The 21,447-nt window shown below is 40.5% G+C and overlaps 2 protein-coding genes across 4 annotated transcripts in view; one reads left to right on the top strand and one right to left on the bottom strand.

Moving 5' to 3' along the window:
* Window positions 1–5,763, top strand: part of unc5cb (unc-5 netrin receptor Cb) — a 154,038-nt gene extending 148,275 nt beyond the window's left edge. For all 3 annotated transcript variants that reach the window (XM_074690876.1, XM_074690877.1, XM_074690878.1), the window contains 4 exons: window positions 465–614; window positions 715–879; window positions 2,465–2,643; window positions 5,107–5,763. In XM_074690876.1, coding sequence (XP_074546977.1) covers window positions 465–614; window positions 715–879; window positions 2,465–2,643; window positions 5,107–5,266 — 654 coding nt within the window. In that variant the 3' untranslated portion in view covers window positions 5,267–5,763. The remainder of the gene's footprint in view (window positions 1–464; window positions 615–714; window positions 880–2,464; window positions 2,644–5,106) is intronic.
* Window positions 5,764–6,678: 915 nt separating this feature from the next.
* The window catches only part of bmpr1bb (bone morphogenetic protein receptor, type IBb), a 67,750-nt gene continuing 52,981 nt past the window's right edge, over window positions 6,679–21,447 (bottom strand). Inside the window, exons 5-14 of the mRNA XM_074690879.1 lie at window positions 15,750–15,915; window positions 13,127–13,229; window positions 12,882–12,984; window positions 10,794–10,890; window positions 10,554–10,698; window positions 9,499–9,691; window positions 9,114–9,411; window positions 8,852–9,027; window positions 8,641–8,771; window positions 6,679–7,787 (exon numbers count right to left, since the gene is read on the bottom strand). Of these exons, the coding sequence (XP_074546980.1) occupies window positions 7,662–7,787; window positions 8,641–8,771; window positions 8,852–9,027; window positions 9,114–9,411; window positions 9,499–9,691; window positions 10,554–10,698; window positions 10,794–10,890; window positions 12,882–12,984; window positions 13,127–13,229; window positions 15,750–15,915 (1,538 nt within the window). The 3' untranslated portion in view covers window positions 6,679–7,661. The remainder of the gene's footprint in view (window positions 7,788–8,640; window positions 8,772–8,851; window positions 9,028–9,113; window positions 9,412–9,498; window positions 9,692–10,553; window positions 10,699–10,793; window positions 10,891–12,881; window positions 12,985–13,126; window positions 13,230–15,749; window positions 15,916–21,447) is intronic.

The raw sequence follows: 21,447 nt of genomic DNA, 5'->3' as shown, positions 1-21,447 counted from the left end.
TGGAGCTAGCAGATGACATGTGGGAGGCAGGAAGTGAAATCTTTGTGTTTATTTGTCACAATAAGAGTAATTGTGCCTCCAAAAAAGATGTTGCTGCTGCCCCAGTGTGAAATAAGCTGCATTTATCTCCCTCCTCTTCTGTTTAATACCTCCGTCTACCTACACAGAGACAGATAAGGGAGGATTATTATACCAAGCAGGGATATTAAACAGGGTTATTAAGTTCGGGAATGGGTAATGAGAAGTGATCGTAATCCTGCTGCAAGGACACTGAGCTTGCTTTCAGATGGCAGGGACAGATTCAGGTTCATAAAACCCTGTGAGAGTGATGAATGCTACAATGAAAAATATTTCATCTCTCGTGTGTTGCAGGAGTTTTTGGAAGAAACTAATGTGACAAAAGAAAATAAATGTTTTTAAAGGTAGTTTGAATGATTTCATGCTGTTTGTGTTTGTGTTTCCAGGAAGTCCTTCAGATGGAGAAACAAATGGGTGGGAAGTTGCTGGATGAACCAAAGACTCTTAACTTTAAAGACAGCACTCACAACCTAAGACTTTCCATCCATGACGTCCCACACACATTGTGGAAGAGCAAACTACTCGCCAAGTACCAGGTAAACTAGACAAACAGCCTTTTGGATAAAATGCCCTCACATGCTTTCTGACGGCTGAGTAAATCTTCCTTCCTCTGCTCCTCTCTGCTCCTCTCTGCAGGAGCTTTGCTTTCAACAAGTGTGGAGCGGTTCGCAGAGAAACCTGCACTGCTGCTTCACCCTGGAGCGGTTTTCTGCCAGCACGGTGGACCTGGCCTGTAAGATATGTGTGCGCCAAGTGGAGGGAGAGGGACAGATTTTTCAGCTGGACACAACACTCTCAGAGGTACAGAGGAAACTCTTTTATTTACTGAGTTGGAGCCCCTAAAGTCTTGTAAGCTACAGATAACTCTTAAGTCCTCTTGTTAGAGAGTTACTCCTCTGTAGAAACTGCTAAAGTATCTATATTAGTGGTACAGCATTAATATTTGGAATTTGTTGATATTGTTATAGTAATAATACCAATGCCAGTGTCAATATTGACCTCCAGCACAGTTAAAAAGCTTTCACAGGTGTCTGTAGTGAGTAAACATTTATCTTTATATCTAAACATTATACTTATCCCTCAAGGGCAGAAACATCTGTCTAATAACATCTCACTAAACTACATTTGGACTGTGCATAAGCTACTTGTATAAAGCTAAAGCTTTGTACATCCTGCAGAAACTCTCACAGCTGGTGTCTTTAAATAAATGTATTTATTGTGATGTGAAACTGTGAGTTAAAAAAAACATTACAGGACAAAAGACTGTTCACAATGCAGGATAAGAAATATTTGGGGCTTAAAATGTTGCCCCTAAAACATCCTGAACAATAATCCTGGTAAAATCCAGACCCGGGTCCAGTGATAAAAAGTCCAGACACATTTTACCCATATCACCCCCTGGCGGAAAACATTTTCTGTGAGAAGAAGCAGAGATTGCTGAAGTTAACGCAGCACATAATGCTGCAGAAAACTGACCATTTATCATCTGGTATCAAGAGACACACTGGAAAAAAACTGAAATCTTATCAAGTGTTTTTGTCTTATTTTAAGTAAAAATGTTTTTTTAGACTTCATATGAGCCACATTCACCTGACCAGTACATGAAAATGTCTTCCTTCAAGTTATTTAAGACAAAAATAAGGTATGAAGTGTTTGTAACGAGTAAAAAGAAATCTGCCAATGGAACAAGAGAAAAGTTACTTGTATTAAGACATCATTCTAGTTTGAAGCACATTTTTTGCAGTGCAATGAGCTTTGATTTCAATCGTCTATAATGAACATTTTCAAAAACCCCACTATATGAAGAGAAACTTTGATTGAAACTTCTTCGTCCTGCTCCTTGAATTTCCCATCAAAGGAAATGCATCCCCTGCAACAACACCTTATTTCCTTCTGACATGAGAAACTTGAAAGATTTCACCCTCCATCTTTTTACAACATTCACCCTGAGTGACAGGATGAAAGACAAGGGCTCTTGAACCTGCAGCCTTCATACCTTATCCTCTGACAGGACGAGAGCAGAGAGGGAAGAAATCAGCCAGTAGTCAGGCTGTACTCGCTCCACAAAGGCCATCTGGCCTGGAGAATAGAGCATGAGGGATGGAGGAGCTCACAGGCTTTGTGTTCTGTAATGAGATGAATTATTGTACATGCAGTGCAGCGCTGTGTCCCTGCCCAGCCTCGTTTGTCTCTGGGTCCTACTCTGGTTTTGTAACCAGACCTTCTGCATATAATCCTCTGAGTGTAGTAAAACTAAAAATCACTCAGCTTACATGGAGAAATGGATGGAAATAGCATGAACCCTCTCTGTTTTACCCCTGTGACAGGTCTGTTTCTCTTGCATAATGTTTTATTTGACTTGTAAATAATGTTCCTTTGTGTGCAGGACTCTCAGAGCATCGACACGTCTCTGCTGGACCCTGCTAGTAACATCACCACGCTGGTCGGTCCAAACGCCTTCCGCATCCCCTTATCCATCCGACAGAAGCTGTGTGGAAGTCTGGATGCACCACAGACCAGGGGGAACGACTGGAGGATGCTGGCCCACAAACTTAACCTTGACAGGTGGGTTGAGGGGCAGAGCTGTAAGACACAGACTCAGATTTAGACTTGTAGGGGTCACAGGAACAGGAAGAAAAGAAGAGATGAAACAGAAAGACCACATGTGGCAGATTTAAAATTGATGCAGGATCTCCTTGATTTTCTCTATTACTAAGGTGGACATAAAATGAGACATCTGATTCATTTGATTTTTAGTCTGCTTTATGACTCTGACAACTTCTTCAAAAAGAGCATCTGTTGAATTGAGATTAATCGAGCCAGACAGAGACCCAGACAAAGATCGGCTTGCTTTTTTTCCCCCCTTAAACATTCCCCCATGAATCTTTGATAGCCATGTGTGTGTATGATTGAGGTACAGTGTGTGTCCATTCATAAGGTCCCGGCTCAGCAGGGGGCGTCTTATCACAGGCAGCAGTTGCAGATTGACGAGAACACTCGCAGTGTGTAGCGTGAAGGAGGGGAGACGTGAAACAGCCTCTCTTAGTCACCACCCACAGTGGAGATACACACAGAGCAGGAGTGACATTTTTTTCAAATGAAATCCAGGATTTCATGTGGGCATGTTTTCAATATCAAAAGCTGTGTGAGAAATGGTTCTAAGATTAAAACCATCCAGAAAATTTTGGTTTTCAAACTATTATTTGACTACAGAAGTAGCGGACATTGTTTGCTTCCCATATTTTTTGCTAACTTGAAAAGAGTCCAGTCTGAAATCTCAGGCTTTTTTTTTTAGCATTTTTTTCTTCCTGTTCTGTGCCTTTCGGACAAAAAAAATGTTATGTTAAACTGTAAGAATTTGAAGAAGAAAGTTAAAGTGGACAGAAGTCTCATAAACCTTTTCCAGGTCATTCATTTTGAAGATTCACAAGTCACAAAAACATCCACAAAGCCTCCAAAATAATGAAATCAATAGTTCAAATAAAGATTCACAACATACAAAAGACACTTTAATCAGTCCTTCACAGAAGCAAACAGTACCACCAGGGACAGGGGTTATAATTTTTGTTCTGTTCTTTAATGGGGGTGAGATCAATTTTATTTTATAAGACAGAAACCCTGAAGAGATTAAAAAAAAAAATGGAGTGCACTTAAATCGAAAACTAAGGTTGGCACAATTGCACTGAGAATAAAGCTCTTTATGTTTTCTATGCAGGTATTCACAGTTACTGATCATCTTTACTGATAGGACAGAGTATGTTAATTATTTTTGAAAAAAGAAGTACCACTTTGGCCACCAGGTGGCACAAAAGTTGACACAAACCAAAATTTCCCCAATGCTGCTTTAATGTTGCTTCTTTTTATGTACAGCCTCGGTGAGAACTCTGGAGGTTTAAATATGAACCTTATTCATTCTTACATAAAATATATACTTGAAGTCAGACGGTTCAATTCTCATACAGTTTTCTGTCATGCATATGTTTTCTCATTAAAGATCAAAGGTCCCCAAAAAAATACAGAGATGGAAGAGATAACATATGTCACTGAACTTTCCTACAGGGCAGAAGGAACCAAAATGTTTCCAGATTATTTTGTAAAACAAGGTAAAAACAGTGCAGGTCTCTCATGTGATTCTAAAAAGTCTTCAGGAATTAGAGGCTATTATTGTGTGTTTTGTGTGTATTTCTTAAAAGCTCATAATTACCTCCGCTTGTTTGACTGTCTGTCTGTGAACAACATAACTCACAAAGTAACCGACAGATCTTGATGAAATTTTCAGGAAATGTTCGAAATGGGATAAAGAAGAAGTGATTACATTTTGGAGGTGATCCAGATCACCGTCTGGATCCAGGATTTTTTTTAAGGATTCTTTATCATTGTGAGATAGGGCCTTTTTCACCATATGTGTAATTTACTCAACCATAACTAGTCGGATTTTGCAAAAAAAAAAAAAAAAAAAAACAATAAAAGACAAGGTCACAATAATTCCTGACAAATGTAAAAGTATGATCCAGATCCAGGTAATATTCTGGATACTAAGATGTGGAATATGAAATATGTACTGGGTCATCATCAATTTTAACACTGTCAGGTAACAAATTATTGCAAATTACACCAAATTGTAGCAGACAGTCTGCTAAAAGGAAGTATAACATTAAAGTAGGACCAAAATGTTGCGTGACAATCACAATATGCTTGGTGGAGGTCTGTGCTCTCTGAGTGCTTTTCCAGTTAAGTTTTTACAAAATACATTCCCCCCCCCAAAAAAATAGAACTAGAACAAAAATTGCTTTTCTTATCAACAAATAGTTGTTACACTTGAAACATTAACACTTGAGTTAGCATCTGAGTTAAAGAAAGGATGATAAAACTTTTTAGAAAACAATATATTTCATTAGGTCAGTATTATAGTTTGAAACAATCAATTCCTCAATATTATGAATGAAGTTACTGTGGCCTCCTTGTTTTTGAAAGTGTAACCTTTGTTCACATCCTTTCCTTCCATCTTTGTCCCAATCCTTCACACAGGTATCTAAACTACTTTGCCACCAAATCCAGTCCAACGGGCGTGATCCTGGACTTGTGGGAGGCTCAGCATTTTCCTGACGGCAACCTGAGCCGCCTGGCGCAGGTGCTGGAGGAGATGGGACGCCATGACAGCCTTGTTCTTTCAGCCACTGAACACTGACATCTGCCCACTGGGACACACAACATTCCAGAGGAGGAAGAAGACGTGAAAAATAAAAACAGAGGATGAGAGCAAAGGGACGCCTATCACAGTGACAAATGCACGCACACTCAACAGATAATATTCGTGTGTTCTCGTGCAGAAGAAACAGCGAGGTCCTCTCAGCCCGTGACCCAGTTAAACGCTGGCAACAAAGGGTGTAAAAAACTTGGAGAGTAAACAAGAATCTCTGCCAGTCATCTCTCTCTGGCTGCTTCTCTTTCTCTCACATCGTCTTGATATTTTTGGCCCTAGTTTCCTTGGAAACAGCTGTCCGGTTATTTGGATGGACTGTGTGTATGTATGGATGATGCCCTCGCCTGAACATCAGTCGACACTTTCAGAGGTCATATGGATCAAGATCACAGGATGCTTGTCTCCCTCTTGAGCCATCTACACAGGAAGCTATGGATGGATCTGAGCTCTGTGACAACAGGATATTTGACAAACAGCCTCTTTATGTGCGTTTTTCATTTAATGGAATACTTTGCTCAGTCCTCACAGTTCTGTTTCATTCTGTTGGGCTGTGTGATATCACCTCCTGGTGGACACTTGTGGTAGTGACTCATCCTGTCACACATTTCATGTACAAAAGGGAATCAGTGATGTAATCAGTTTTAGTGTTGCTGTCTTAACTATTTTTTAATTCTTTTTAGTCATGTTTTGTATTACTATTGAGTTTAAGTGTTTAGTTTTTTAAAGTATTTTTGATGAGTTGCATTAACTTTTGCATGTTTTTGCAGGAACATTTCTCTGCTCCTCTATACCTCTCCATGGAGGGGATTTTTGCCCAAACTTAATAAATCTGACTGATGCTGATGGTTTGATGTTGGGACATCATCTACATTAAAGTGACCTGCAGAGAGGAGAGGAACATGCTGTAGAAAAGGGAATCAAGAAATATATTTTTATAGCACCGATGCAACTGAATACGACTGCTTTTTACCAAATGATTGAACTACAGTGTAAAGTTAAATTTATTACAGGAAGTGATCATCTTAAAATCAAACGTCATTTTGAAAAGTGTCTTTTTTCAGACTTCTGTGTTTGTACATCAATGACAGAAGCCATGACTTGACTCGCTGTGCTTAGAAAACACACCACATTCTTTTCATGCAGCAGCGCTTGTGACTGTTCAGGTGTTCTCTGTTTCTTTTTTAGCCAGTTGTCCCATTTTTGTTGTGTGCGTGTGTGTCGCAAAGCCGTCTATGCAAACTCTGCATCTTTCTGAAACAATCTCCATCCTCAGCAGGCTAGCCTTTGCTTTCCCTCCTCGCTCTTCAGCTTCATGATGATGATGATTATTATTATAATTATATTGTGTATAGTGAGAATGTAGCCTGACTGTTTCCTGGCGCTCATGATGTGTCCTCGCTAACTGCTTGCATTTCATCCGTCAAGTTCTTGTACAAAGTGTAAGAAAGAATTTTTAAGACTAATAATAAATTATATTTATATGCAACATTGAACAAAGAGCATCAGGATGTCATTTATTAATACTCCTCCTTCTGTGTTCGACAATAATGGACATGATTTCATGACACATTGTTTTATTAGGGAATGTTACCCACATCCACCCGAACACTCTCATTTGTCACGTATGTACAGGTTAAATAAGGCAAACGCAGCAGTGTCTGAGTGGACGGGATATATTCTGTACACACATAAATCATCAAAAACACATTTTCAACATCCAGCAAGGCAATATTTCTCTTTAGTCCAACCAAAATTCACAAATCTACAATGATACATTTTTTTTAATACTAGAGTTCATAAAGAGATCACAGAGATTAATCTGTTTCTTTTGTGGAGAGTTTGCTCAGTTTTGTTCTACAAAAATATCACAATAATTATTATTTCAGAAATGAGGTCACTCAGCAAACTTGGACATGTCTTCGTGTGCCTGTCAGTCACTGTGGGTGAATTGGACATAAAATAAAACACATAGGCAGCTGATACAGTACATAAGACTGCACACAGAATACTGCTGTATGGCTTTGGGGAAGCAGAGCAGGCCTTTCCTCTGGTTCAGAGCCGGATCAGAAAGATCCAAGTCCTCCTTTCCTGCTATGAAAGGTCCCTGTCCGCGCTCCCACAGGGACAGCCTGGACCCCACTCAGCTTTCACAGAAAGCACAACCTGAACTCACAGCTCAGACGACAGGAGGGCAGACCTCCTCTGACATAATAAATATATCTCTTCCCAGCGACTGTTATCTCTATCAGTCATCCTGGCTGTCAGTTTTCTGTGTCCGGCCTCTCAGTCTTTCTCCCCTTTCTTCTGTGAGCCGGTGTCAGCAGCGCTGGGCCGGTGGCAGTGACACCTCTGTGGTGAGAGCATCTCTCTTGACTTTGTGTCACAGTTTGATGTCTTGGGACTCTAACATCTTGGCGAGGGTCTTCTTCACCCTCAGGGCTGTGAGGCGAGAAGCTGGGTTGTGAGCCCAGCACTCAGACATCAGTTTCCCCATCTGGCGTAAACACTGGACACAAACATGGACAGAGATGTTAGGAAACAAAAAGTGTTTTTTGCACAGTCCTAGTCGGCAAGATCTTACACCTAAATCTATTTCCATCAGGAACCCTTTCATAGTTTTTAACCATGTATTGCCCAATGGAATTCCAGTTATAGTTGGCATTACACGCTCTGCTTTTTCAGAGTGCTCCCTGAATTAGCCAAGCCAAAACCAGAGTGGAGGAGGCAAAGTTTAACCAGAATCGTTGGTTATTCATGGTTATTGATTCAAACATTGGCCTGTCAGCTGAAACAGCAGGGCATATGACTTCTGTGTCCTGCATGAACTTGTGCTAACTTCATTATTTACCAATTTAGGAAACTTTTGCACATACTCTGAAAATATATTTCAAGTGGAAAGTTTGTGGAAATTAAATCTTTTTGTTTAACTGGTAACCCAATACAACCACTTTAGATAAAATCACACTGTTGTGATATTGGAGAGAAAAAATGGAAAATTTTGCTGATGACAAAGCTGCACGAAAAAGAAAAATAATCAAAATAACACCAAGACTGGGTCACAATAAATGTGTTTACAATCAACACAATCTCTGGTTCACTTGTCAGCTGCTCTGACTGCATGTGTGTTTTTTCCCTTTCCTTCAATATTCCTTTTCCCATCTGGCAATTGCATCACAACATTGTCTCAAATTATCTTTGGCAAATTGTGTAGCACTCATAATAATGTCAAGGGGCCGATCTACTTAGGTTTAGATTTTAACCCAACAAATGTCTACTCACACATTCACAATCTATCATTTGGTGGTGGAGCTAACCACAGTTAAATGATATCTAAACAACATAGACATTATCAGAAATACCTCATCACTGCTCCAGCGGTTAGCAAATGAGGGTCTTTGTTTCTTTATGCAGACCACTTCCCTCATGTCCTCGTAGGACGGGTCTGTGGGCACCAGGTCATGATAGGGCAGCTGATAGTCCTCAACGATGCCTTTAAGAAGGAAAGAATTAAAATACAGTACAATAAGAAAAACATTAATGAATATGTAAGGATTTTTTTTCAGTTTTTACCTCCAGATATGCAGCGTCGTGCCATCTCCCAAATAATGAGACCAAAACTGTACATGTCAGCCATGATGAAGGACTGAAAGTAACTCCTGTTCAGAGTTTCATCCAACACTTCAGGGGGCATGTAGCGCTTCGTGCCCACTCTGAGGTTTGGAGGAATATCCACCTCGTTTGTATCACTGTTACAGAAACCACAGGTTAGACACTCAGGACAACACAAACTGTGTTCACATCGGGGTTATAGAGGCTGAATCGTGTCTTTTACCTGTTAAACTTGACAGCCAATCCGAGGTCTGCTATACAGCAGTACCCGTTCTTTTTGACCAGGATGTTTTTACTCTTCAGGTCTCTGTGAGCGATAGCGGGTTTTCCCTGTGTGCCATAGATCTCTGTGTGCAGGTGACACAGGCCAGAGATGGACGAGTAGGAGAGTTTCAGCAGAGCTTTGACGTCTAAGGTGTTGGACTTGAGGTAGTCGTATAAAGAGCCGTTCTCGTGGTAGTCTGTTATTAGGTAGAGCTGAGTCCACGAGCCTGTGCCTTTGATATCTGCTGCTATGAACCCTGGGAGTTGGAAAGGAGACAAGACTCAAAAATGTTGTTCACAACACTTTTATTTATCCGCCTCAGTCCACGTTTCTGTGACCTTACCCAGTATGTTATCGTGTCTCATCAGGAAGGTCTGATAAATCTCTGTTTCTCTGAACCAGCTCTCTTCTTCTGTGGTGAAGAAAACTTTGACCGCCACTCTTTCTCCTCTCCACTTGCCCATCCACACCTCTCCGTATCGGCCTTTACCGATCTGCTTCACCATCTGGATCTGTTTGGCAATGGTGCGCTGAACCTGGAAACAAATAATAAGAAAAAATAGATCAAATCTGATATTTTACGCCATAATTTATAATTTTACACATCTTTTGAAAGTAAAACATCAGTATAAGTAGTTAAAGTGAAATGTTTGTTTTCCTCTGCTGTATTTGTTGTTAAGAGTGGATGATGAAATTCTCAGGAAATGTTTAAAATGGGATAAGGAAAAACTGGTTAAATTTTGGAGGTGATTCGGATCACCGTCTGGATCCAAGATTTTTTTAAAGGATTCTTTATCATTGAGAGATAGGGCTGTTTTCACCACATGTGTATATAACTCCATGATAAATGGTCCGATTGCTTCGCAAAACAATATAAGACAAGGTCACCATAATTTCTGACAGATGTAAAAGCAAGATCCAGATCTTGGCAATATTCTAGATACCAAGATCATGAATATGAAATATGTACTGGGTCATCATCATTTTCTACACTGTCAGGTAACAAATTATTGTACAAACCTACAACTGACACCAAATTGTAGCAGACAGCCTGCTGAAAGGGAGCATAACATTAAAGAAGGACTAAAGTGTTGCGTGACAATCACAATAAGCTTGCTGGCGGTCTGCAATCTCTGTGTGCTTTTCTGGTTTTTAAATTGCTGACAAAATTCTTCAGACTAATTCAAGACAAACTCCAAAATACAAAAAGGAAGAATTTATAGCATCATTATACATATACTTGTATTATTTCATTTTTAAAGATTATTTGTGAAATAGATCCCTATAAATCACATGGATCTGTTTCATCAATATCAACCAAAAGTGTAAGACTTTAAAGTGTTTTGTGACTGACTCAGCCTGAGATGCTGGGACAGACATGCTGTGTTTTTTTCCTACCAGTAGGGGGAGTCCTGAGCCAGAGCCAGAGCCAACACTGCGAGAGTGCTCAATCAGGTCCTTCAGGGACTCCCCAGGGGGGATGTAGGTCTCCTCCTGCTCTAGATCAATACTGTAGCGTGGCTGTGATTCCTGGCGCTTATATCTGCCACAGGAAAAGAAAAAGGATGAGATGTTGTCAGCTGCAGTCCAACACACAGAAATGTCTTCACATGTTGTGAAACATGCTGGAAATCTTACCGTAAGTAGCAGAAGATGAGGATGAGGCCGAGGATGATGCTGCAGACTGTGATTGAGATGAAGAGAGCCATGTACTGGATGCTGCTGTCCACATAATCTGAAACAAAAGGAACATTTACTCACATATCCAGTTAATGAGCTGTTTTTGTTACTTTTCAAAGAAGGATTTAAAGCCTGTACAACTAGAGCTGATGAATATCTGATCAAGGTGTCACGTATTTCATGTTATCTCCTCAAGCATCTCTAATTTTCATTGGCAGGGACTCCTCCTCCTCCTCCTCCTCCTCCTCCTCACACTGAGTGATCGATCACATCCCCTTCCTGAATCCAACAGATCAGCTGTCACTCTCACATCGCTACAGAAACCCCAGAGGCCTGAAGACGCTCGGGGAAGCTAGTCTTTCAGCTGGGCTGCTGCCAATCACACACACACACACAATCACTAACACATAGACCCAGGAGCACAGGAGATACTTGGAAGTGACAGCAGAACCTCCAAAACACTGTTATAGGATTTCAAATCTTTCCTGAAATGAAGCCCTGAAACAACCAAAATTGAATCCTCATATCACTGATCAAATTTAATCATCAAAATTCCACCTTCTTTGTATATTTTTCTATTTTTTTGGTGTCAGCTGATGACAAACTTGGAGAAGTATGGTATATGTTAGCAGAACTATCATTCGTTTTTGATACAGGTTAAAGAGGGGGTATTGTGCTTTTTTAAAAAAAAGTTTTATACTGCCACTCCAGTAGCCTGTTCTAGCTTTGGATGATTAACAGCCTAAAAAATATTTTTTTTTCCACACTGGTGTTTTAGAAAAACCTATTAAAGCCTCTGTTTGAAGTACTTTGTTTTAGTTGTTGTCTCTTTAAAACTGACCCCACAAACCCCCTTCCCTCTGATTGGCCAGTCCTCTGGAGGCCTGTCAGGGGCGGACCTTGATGTTTGAGGCCTACATCATATCAAAAAGGAGATCCTTGTGCAATGACATCACCTTTTTGTGAAGATCTCTTTGGACAGGTCTGAGACAGATTCAGGGATTTTTACAACATGTGAGTATATAGATGTTTAAAAATCTGCACACATATAGTTCTGACATCCAGTATTGTTACTTTACATCGTTATTTAAAATACTTGAATGCAGAACACCCCCTCTTTAAAGACCTTGTGCCTGTGCTGCATATTGCTCATGCTGATATGGCTGGGCTCATGTGACAGAAACAGGGAAAACCAGAGACAGACACACTACAAAAAACTGAAATCTTATCAAATGATTTTATCTTGATTTCAGTAGAAAATGTCTTTTTGGCCTTAATATGAGCCACATTCACCTGACAAGAGCAAAAACTGTCTTGTTTCAAACTGTTTAAAGACTAAAATGAGGCCTGAATCGCTCGTAACAAGTACAAAAAAAGTTACTAGTATTAAGACATTACTCTAGTTTCAAGTTAAATTTTCTTTTTTTTACTTGTTACAAGCAATTCAGACCTCATTTTTGTCTTTACGTAACTTGAAACAAGACATTTTTTGGACTGATAAGTTGAATGTGGCTCATATGAAGTATAACAAGACAATTTTTACTTAAAATGAGACAGAAACACTTGATAAGATTTTAGTTTTTTGCAGTGCAGAAAGAGACAGAGAAAGAATGTGTGTGTGTAAGAGCGTGTGTGTGAGTGTGTGTTGGTGTGTTGCGGGGTAACAGATGGACAGATACCTCACCCCCGTCCCGAGGCAAGAAACTCAAGCAGGCCCCGGGGAGCGACTGTCCTTTTCATTAGAGGGTGAGAGAACAAGCCGAGGCTGCAGGCTCTGTTTCACCTGCCCCTCTCCTCTCCTCTTCCTCTCTGTCTCTGCCGTCCTGCATCAGCATGTGCCACTTCACTCCAGCACCACGCTGTGGTTTGTAACAGTTTAAACTGTCACTACCCATCACCACCCAGCAAGGCCTGAACGAGCCTGCTCTAGAAGCCACTCAGGCTTTAAAGTGGGGCTGGATTTCAGTGTGTGAAAAGCTGTAAGTGTGAGTGTGTGTGTGTGTGTGTGTGTGTGTGTGTGTGTGTGTGTGTGTGTGTGTGTTTTACCTGATGTCACAAGAGGAGGCAGAGTAGGATGCAGGTCCTTGTTGCAGTAGTCCTGATCTGTGCAGCACTCGAGGGCTCTCCTGGAGCGTGCGTTCCACGTGTCCTGGGGAAAAAAAAGTTTTTTTTTTTAAAAACACACACTGTTTCCTGAATCCTGAAGAAAACATTGAGCTGTGTCAAAAAGTTAGATAAAAGTAAAGATACAGTTCAATGTTAAGATGTAAAGAAACAAACATGTGACTTACCCTACACTGGAACTCAGAGCCAGCACGACCCAAACAACCTGTGGTGATCACTGCAAGACCGCCCTCCTCCTCCTCCACCATGGTGAAGCAGTAACCATCAGTCCTATTAACATAAATGTACATTATTACCATCTCCATTATCGTGCACATGCTTTATTGAATCTATCTCTGGAACTAAAACTGCAGTTTTAGACTAAATCCTTCAAAGTTCACGGTCAAATCTTTTGTTCCCTCAGTTAGAGGAATAAAAATCGTAATCCTTGTGGTAAACTGCAGAAAATAAATTCCTAAAGAGAAAAAGTGAGGGATGATAATGTTCAAGGACTAAATCTTTTTGCCAAATACATTTTGCTTAGGGCTGAGCCAAACAGGCACCAACCATTAAATGTTGAACTCCTTTAACACATGCAGACACAAACTGGATGGATGAAAATAGCAAAACTGATGCAACAGGAGTATTTTTTTCTGATTGAGGTGTTTTGATATTTGCAGCGTCAGTCACCTCAAGAGAAAAAAGTGGGGCCATAGATTTAGAGGAACTCTTTTTTAACTTTAATTTCAAACTTTTAAACTTTATTTCTTATCTTCAATTTTCAGCCCAAACTTAAACTGACTTCAGTGATAACAGCCTTGGTAATAGTTCATACTTTTGCATGTCTGTCACTGCCAATACAAGTTTGTACAGCTTTTTTGGAGTTATCTTTTTTAACTTGTTCCTGTCTTCAAAATATGCTCAACGTTCATTCATCTTCTACCACTAATGAAAAAACATACAACCTTTCACTCTCATAACCAATGAACAATTTAGGATCACCAATTAACCTGATGAGCATGTTTTTGGACTGTGGGAGGAAGCCTGAGTACCCAGAGGGAACCCACACATGCATGGAGAGAAAATGCTAACGCCGCACAGAAAGGGCAACCTAGCCTAAACCGGGAACTAAACTGGTGACCTTCTTGCTGCGAGTCAACAGCTCTAACCAGTGCATCACTGATGAACCATTGAGAGACGAATAAATTAATTAATCAAAGAGTGTTGAATTATCTGATCAGGGCTCCGAATTTTTTTTTTTATACTTCTCTGTTTTGTGTGATTCAATACGTTTACATGCATGCAGCAGTTCAGCTAAGGTCATAACTGGATTGTGAAGCCACAACAGGGGAGTCTACTTTTGTCTGCGGATACACACGTAGACATGCAGACAAGAGAATAAAACTTCTGGCCGAGAACGTCACACTCCGCTTCGACTCTACTGTGTCTTTTTGATAAGCAAAGCCGTGAACTAGTTTCAGTTCACCCAAAGAGAAAGCAACATTTTAACAACAATGGTAGAGATGGATGCAGCTGTAGCTCTATATGTTTATGAGAGTATGTGCCATGGTGTTTTTTTTAAGGTGGAGCCGTAGACTGTACGAGCGCAGCGACCTGATGAATCATGGTCATCTACTTCCTCTTCCGATTGAACCTCAAGTGCTGCTGAATCCAACTGTCGTCTGATAGCATTCAAATTATCTAGGTTTGTCAATCAAGCTGTGCTTTATCCAATATCAGATCAATTGAGCTGTTTACACGTATTGTAATAGTTCGATCTCACATTGGCCAAGCTAGTCCTGTTTCTGAAGCTGCAAGTAAACGTACTGACTGAGAGTTTCTTAAAATTGGATTGAAAGGTGAGGCAAATATACAAATCACGAAGTAGGAAGAAACAACAACAGTCGAAAAGGCAGAGAAGAAGATGTAAGAGGAGATGACGAGAGCTAGGAGGAACATAGGAGGAGAAGATGATAAGAGACAACAATACAATGAAAGAAGATGAAGTTAACAGGCTTCATCTTCAAGAGGCTTCAACAAGATGATGATGAAGAAGAAAATGATAATGGAGAAGAATGGACAAAGGCAAGGAGGAATATAAGACAACAGATGAAAAGGAAGGTAGAGGAAGAATAAAAAAGAAAATAAAGATGACAATGATGAGGAAGACAAAGAGGTAGAAGATGAAGACAGTAGCCAGAGAAGACAATAGAAAAGACTATAAATGAGGGAGCTGCACATCAACAATAACCTCAAGTAGTTGCTTGTCTGATGCCTTGCTCCAAAGCACCACAGCAGTGCCCAGAACAGATAATTAATATCAATATTAAAAAATTAACAAGGTAATTTTATACAATTTTTTACATATTTTTTTGCTGGGACTTCAAGCAATGATCAACTGGCTTCAGACATGACACAACAGACCCAGATATTTGAGAATTTAGAGACCAAATGAAGCCTTTCACTTGTTTCAGACATTTTGACTTATATTTAAAATAAGTCCAGGAGTTTATTAGACATACCTGTACACTTTAAAAAAAAAGAAAACAGCATGTTTACCTGAGTATAAATAGCTGTAACGACTCAGGGTTTGCTAATGAGGGAGAATAAACTGAGCCTCAAGAGGCTGAAGAATCTCATTAAAGATGTACGCTGAAGTAAACATTTCAGATGAGTTCATTAGACGCCTGATTACTGAGGATAATTGTTTGTGTTGTCTTTTAATAGCCCTGAGAAGAAGACGTATAATCACAGTCTGTGTGTGAGAGAGAGGATGTGTATGTGTGAGTGTGTGTGTGAGACGCAGCGTACATGCAGGTGTTGTTGACAGAGTCCTCGGGGCAGTGATGGTAGCAGTGACACCAGAGCACGTTCTGAGCTGAAACTGTGGCCGTGCTGCTGCTGCTGCTCTCCTCCGCCCTCCTCTCCGATCCCCCCTTCCAGCCGTTCTTCAGCAGCATCGTCTCCAACATGTTCGCTGCACACAGAGAGAGAGAAACAAAGTGGACTCAGCACCACCGCAGACCAAAACATCTGGGCTGACCTCGAGCTCCAGCAGAGCCAGAGGAGTAAAACTAAAGTACACATACCTCAAGAAAATTAAAGACGGAATAAATCAAAAGGTCCAAACAACATTTATACGCTCTTTTTAAATGACTCTTTTGACTTATGTAGTCATGAAAAAAAAGCATTGGTTTCGTTCTGCCTGCACTGGCAACATTACCATGGCAATGCCGTCCACAGAAAGTATGAGTATGTGCTGCTGAAAGCTTCCCTGCTGTTCTGGACTGGACTCAATGTACCTGCATGAAGTCTGGACCCAGAATAACATCACTCAGCAGAAAGAAGTCTTTGTGCTGTGTGTGTGTGTGTGTGTGTGTGTGTGTGTGTGTGTGTGTGTGTGTGTGTGTGTGTGTGTGTGTGTGTGTGTGTGTGTGTGTGTGTGTGTGTGTGTGTGTGTGTGTACAGGCTTGCCTCAAGTGTCTGTATACTTAGTGTGTGTGTGCAGAGTAATGCTTTTTAAGTGTGTGTGAGTCTGCAGTACATTACTGTCGTTATCCAGAGAATCTATCTGCATTTGTTTGGCTCAAGTTCAAAACTTCCAGGATCTAATTATTATTCATAACTTCCAAATCATGGATTTTGTTAATTTATTTGGATCAACACAACATAAGCACTTTTATCCAGCTGCACAATTGCAAAGGCCTCAGACTGTAATCTGAACCTAAGTGATGTAAAATGCCTGAAATAAACTAAACAATGAGTAAGGAAGTACCAACAGAAACAGTGTCGACCTTCTACAGAAAGAAACAACACTTCAAGACATATGAGTTATGCCACAGCAACAACATACTACATGTGTTATGTACATCACATCATGAGTCAGGAGCAGGATAAATACCAGCACCCCGGACTTTCACATCCTGGAAAGTGATAACTGTCATAGCCACAGTTCAGCACTGAGACCATGAAACTGTGATGAAACTTTGAGCACAGTGGGACTTTCAAGCATTTTTTTGATTTGGTAAATGTTGAAGGGATGTCACATGATCAGCTCAGACAGAGGTAAAAAACTTAAACACAGAAGATGAATTTAACTAGCACAATATTTACAAGAATTAAAGTTCAAAGGTCTACAAAAAGATGGCCCACACAACAGCTCTCCAAAAGTAAAGCCAAAAAGCTTAGTTTTAGAGCTCCTTATACTAGTTGTAGAACAGGACACATAGCTGACTTCTTTAAGTTACAAAATATTCTTTTATCCAGGTATCTGGTGTTTTAAAAAGGGTGTAATAACTTGACTGACAGTTGTGCAGACCACTGCTGCTGAGTACACTGGACTCAAAAAACAGAGAAGGACCCACGAAAGAAAGTGAAATAAAAATGTACAGAAGAGTTTTTCAACTTATGGTGACTGAGTCAAATGGACAAAACAGTGTCCATCTAATGCAGTGTCTGTGACATCATCCAACTATTTCTGATTCAGAGTTTTGGAGCGTATCTTCAATGATCATCATCCTGGAATAGATCAACTAAACCTAACTCTGTTCAAGTTAAGGTGAAAAAGGCAGGACTTTAGCCTCTCCGAACACTACATGGTGTCCACCTGTCACTCAAGTCAGCAATGCCCATATATGGTAAAAAAGAATCTCAGCTCAATAACTTACAAATAATAAGACATGACCTATTCAGACCCAGTCTTTTTTTCTGCTGGGCTGTAAACCTGCTCATTTTTGCAGTGAAAGATGTTTTTGGTGTGAATGTGGTTTGTAGTGTTTGTGTAGCTAGCCTCAAATGAACACTACAGGAATCTGATTTTTTTTTTTACTTCCACATCGGCTTTATATTCCTCTCAATAGAGTGTGTATTTGAGTTGGAATGTCAAGATTATGGCAACAAAAATGCCACTGCCACAAGATGGCGAGGTATTTTGACATCACTTTTGTGCAGGTGTAGGGAGTGGAGATGCATTGTCCATCTTTATATACCTTTATATAGACCTTTCTGTATCTGTATCAAATGACTGAAGTTGACAGGGTCATCAGAGGAGGATAAAACCAGATCTGAAAGCAGCTGGTCCCTGAAGGCCTCTGTGGTCAGACAGCTGAGAAGAGATGATATCTTCTTCTCACTTTCTCTTTCTGCCCTTTTCATTATCACATTCATGGTTATCTTTATTGAGTAGAAAGTTAACACAACAACAATGCTCTCTTTCAGCTGAGGCATCACAGGCATACATCCCTAAATCAGAGGCATCCATCAATGAGCAGCTGCTTTACACTGTTTTATTAGAAGGCTCATTTTAACATGCTGACTGTTCTTAAACAGTTACTTTCTGTCCTTCTTATCTTATCTGTGAAGTTTGTGTTCTTCTGTTCTTCACAGCGGCCTTGGTAAGTCTATCACATCTGAACTGCAAGTCTGCAAAAATGACTAAATACAGGAGGAACCTATCCCTCTGTCCATTCAGTGTTTCATTTAAACTGTGACAAAGGGAGTTCGGAGGCAGATAACACAGATGTGGGTCACTTCAGAGAGCAATGTTACCGGGAAGCTGACGTAAGCCAAGGATGATTCTGCTTTGGAGGAAAGAAACAGGCTCAGCATGGGAACCTCGGCCTTGAGGAGACGTCGGGACGCTGATGATTAGAAGCTGAGCTGTCAGGCTGGAGTCTGACAGCTGACAGATGTTGGTGCAACAGTAACTTTATTTATCTAACTGTTGCCTCATGTGATGCACAATCAGCACAAGCGGTGCACACTTTATCTGGTTGTACAACATTCTATACAAGTTCAAGATCACCTCCAAGACATAATGACATGTTGCATTTTGGGACATTTTCGAGCACACTGCAAAAGGAATTGAAACTTAACACAAAATATACACAGGAGCTTTCTGTGCACTGAGAAACATTTCATCTGTTCTCAAAGCTTACTGTACACTTTTTTGATCTGTGTAGAATTTAAAATAAAATCTAGATGGACTCAGGTTTGGTTTATGAGGTCAGGTTTACTGAGAGCGACTGTGTGTTTACCAGACTATTAAAGGTCTCACAGAGGAACTGCTGAATTCCACCTTACTCAAGGTGGTGTGAGGGGAAAGAGGCTCCATGCTAACATCCACGTGTCATGTGTTGCCTTCTTCTTCTGTATTTTCTCTTGGTCGTAATCTATTAATTTCCTGTTTGTGTTTCCTTGCAACCTTTGTTGTTCTCATATCTTCGTTGTTGCTCATTTTTGATCCATGTCTTGTGTTTCCATATTCAGTCTAAAGTATTTTCTGTTTTGTTTTGTAGTTCTTTCTCCCTGTGTGTTAGGTTTGGTTACACCCTTTTTATTTTCACCTGTATCTTATGTCGCACCTGTGTTTAATCCCCCTCTGTGCATCTCTGTTTTTCCCTGCTTCATCGTAAGCTTGTGATTTTTTCTGAGATTTTTTTCCCTTTTGTTTTGTGAGTTACTCAGAATTTTGTGAAAATCTACTTTTTGGGTTGATGTGTATGTTGTTTCTGGTACAGTGGTGCCTTGATTTACAGGTGTGCCCACTAGCAAATTTTTCAAGATATAAGCCATCTCTCAGCCGTTTTTTTGCCATGAGTGTACATCTAAAATTCAAGTTACAAACCAACTTCAGATACCCCAACACTGGTACAGCGAACACCAAGGTCAACCCCACTACATCTATCTGGCATCCCTCATCTCACTTATTCACTTTAAGCAGTTAGCTTGTCGTGGCAGCATCAGTGTTGTGCTTACATCAGTGCCTGCAGTTATTTTGCAAAACTTTCAGACTTCATTCAGAAGAAACACCCAGAAAAAGTTGCAGCTGACATTCCATGGGGCTATTTATGAGACTTGTCTAACTTGCTGTAGAAACATTCTGAAAAAAAAGGATGAAACAGACTTCATCTGACAGGTTTTTACTGAAAACAACTGCAGATGAAACTGAGGAAAAAAGTGCAAAAATCAGCTAAAAAGATGCAGTTATTCAGTTTAGCCTATCTCCTCCACCTCTGTCAGCTAGAGCTGGTGACATGGAGCTTTTTACTGAATTCACACTGTTAGAGAAAAATAGTTTCAAGTTCAAGATTAATTAGTTTTTAATACCAAAAATATGTCACAGCAAGAAAACAGGCTAAAACTACAACTCAAGATGTTGCAACACTGTAACATAGAGTTGGAACAAAATATTTTCTCCCTCTTCACATGAAATGATTTTCAAAGGTTGATTTGATATATTTGGAGGTCAATCAGTAAAGATTTGAGAAGAAATAGCCTAATGTTATTTATCTAATTTACATGACGGGATGTCATTCATACATCATAGGGTTGACATTTCTCCTCATGCTCTTTCACGTACAAAGTTCTGCCCCAGTGTGTTCACAGACACTCAAACATTTATGCATTTACAGCACACTCCGTATAGCAAACGGAGAGCTGGGAAAACCTGTCCTGCGCTCACCTCCCCCGCCAACGATGTTGCTGCCCCCCAAGACGGTAAAAAAACACTGCACTCCATCTACAAATAACAATTTACATTGTCACAATCATTTCATGACAGGTGGTAGAAATTTTATTTTATTTTTATTAACTTTATGGGTGACCGTGTATAACTTAGATTACAAGGTGTTTACGTAACTGTGCAGCATCTTTTTCTCTTTGTCTCTTACACACACACACACACACACACACACACACACACACACACACACACACACACACACACACAGCCTTGCTGCTACAGGGCACACTCAAGGTCACCCTGAAATCTGATCTGCATCCCCCGCACATTCCACAGGCTGTTCATCTGACTACACACACATTACAAATTGGTGTGATACACACAAACACGCACACACACACACACACAGTTGAAGCAATTAAAAGTTCTGCTGTGAGTGAGTCCAGCTGGAGCACCTTCACTCACAGCTCATCATCATCAGTGTCAGCATCTTTTGGGCACCAGCCTCAGCTTCTCTTAATGGACACAGCTCTCCTGCCGTCTGTGCACACTGCAGCTGTATTTTGGCTTCACGTTTGTACAATGAGAAGAGAAAGTACAGTCAGTGATGTAACCCAGACACACACTTGGGATCAATAGATACTGTGATAATATTGGGTTTGTTTTCCATTAAGAGATAAAAAATCAATGAAAACAGAATTGCAGCTATTAACAGGGATTGAGTTGTTGACAGGGGAGTTTGACGTCCAGGAAAGAGACAGAAAAACGTCTTCCAGTTAACCTGCTCGTTTCAGAGCTAAGGCCGTTTAATCTGTGAGCAGAGACCTTTACACACACTCCTCATCCCAGCACATGAGAGAAGATAAGTTACTCCAGGTGGCTGTGATAAATCACCTCCTCACAGGGAGACGTCTTCCCGAGAGTCTCCACTCTGCACTTTGACCCTGAGGGGGTCACAACCAACCTGCAGAGGGGCCATACATCCTCCTCCACCCAACCACTGCACCCTCATCCCTCTTAACCCCCTACAGGCTTCAAAGGCCTCTG

Source organism: Halichoeres trimaculatus, unplaced genomic scaffold (assembly GCF_033239565.1).
Source record: "Halichoeres trimaculatus isolate MK-OKI-2021-1 unplaced genomic scaffold, fHalTri1.1 fHalTri1_scaffold_16, whole genome shotgun sequence".
Classification (NCBI taxonomy): domain Eukaryota; kingdom Metazoa; phylum Chordata; class Actinopteri; order Labriformes; family Labridae; genus Halichoeres; species Halichoeres trimaculatus.
The sequence above is the reverse complement of the archived record's forward strand: the minus strand, read 5'-3'. Positions and strand labels throughout refer to the sequence as shown.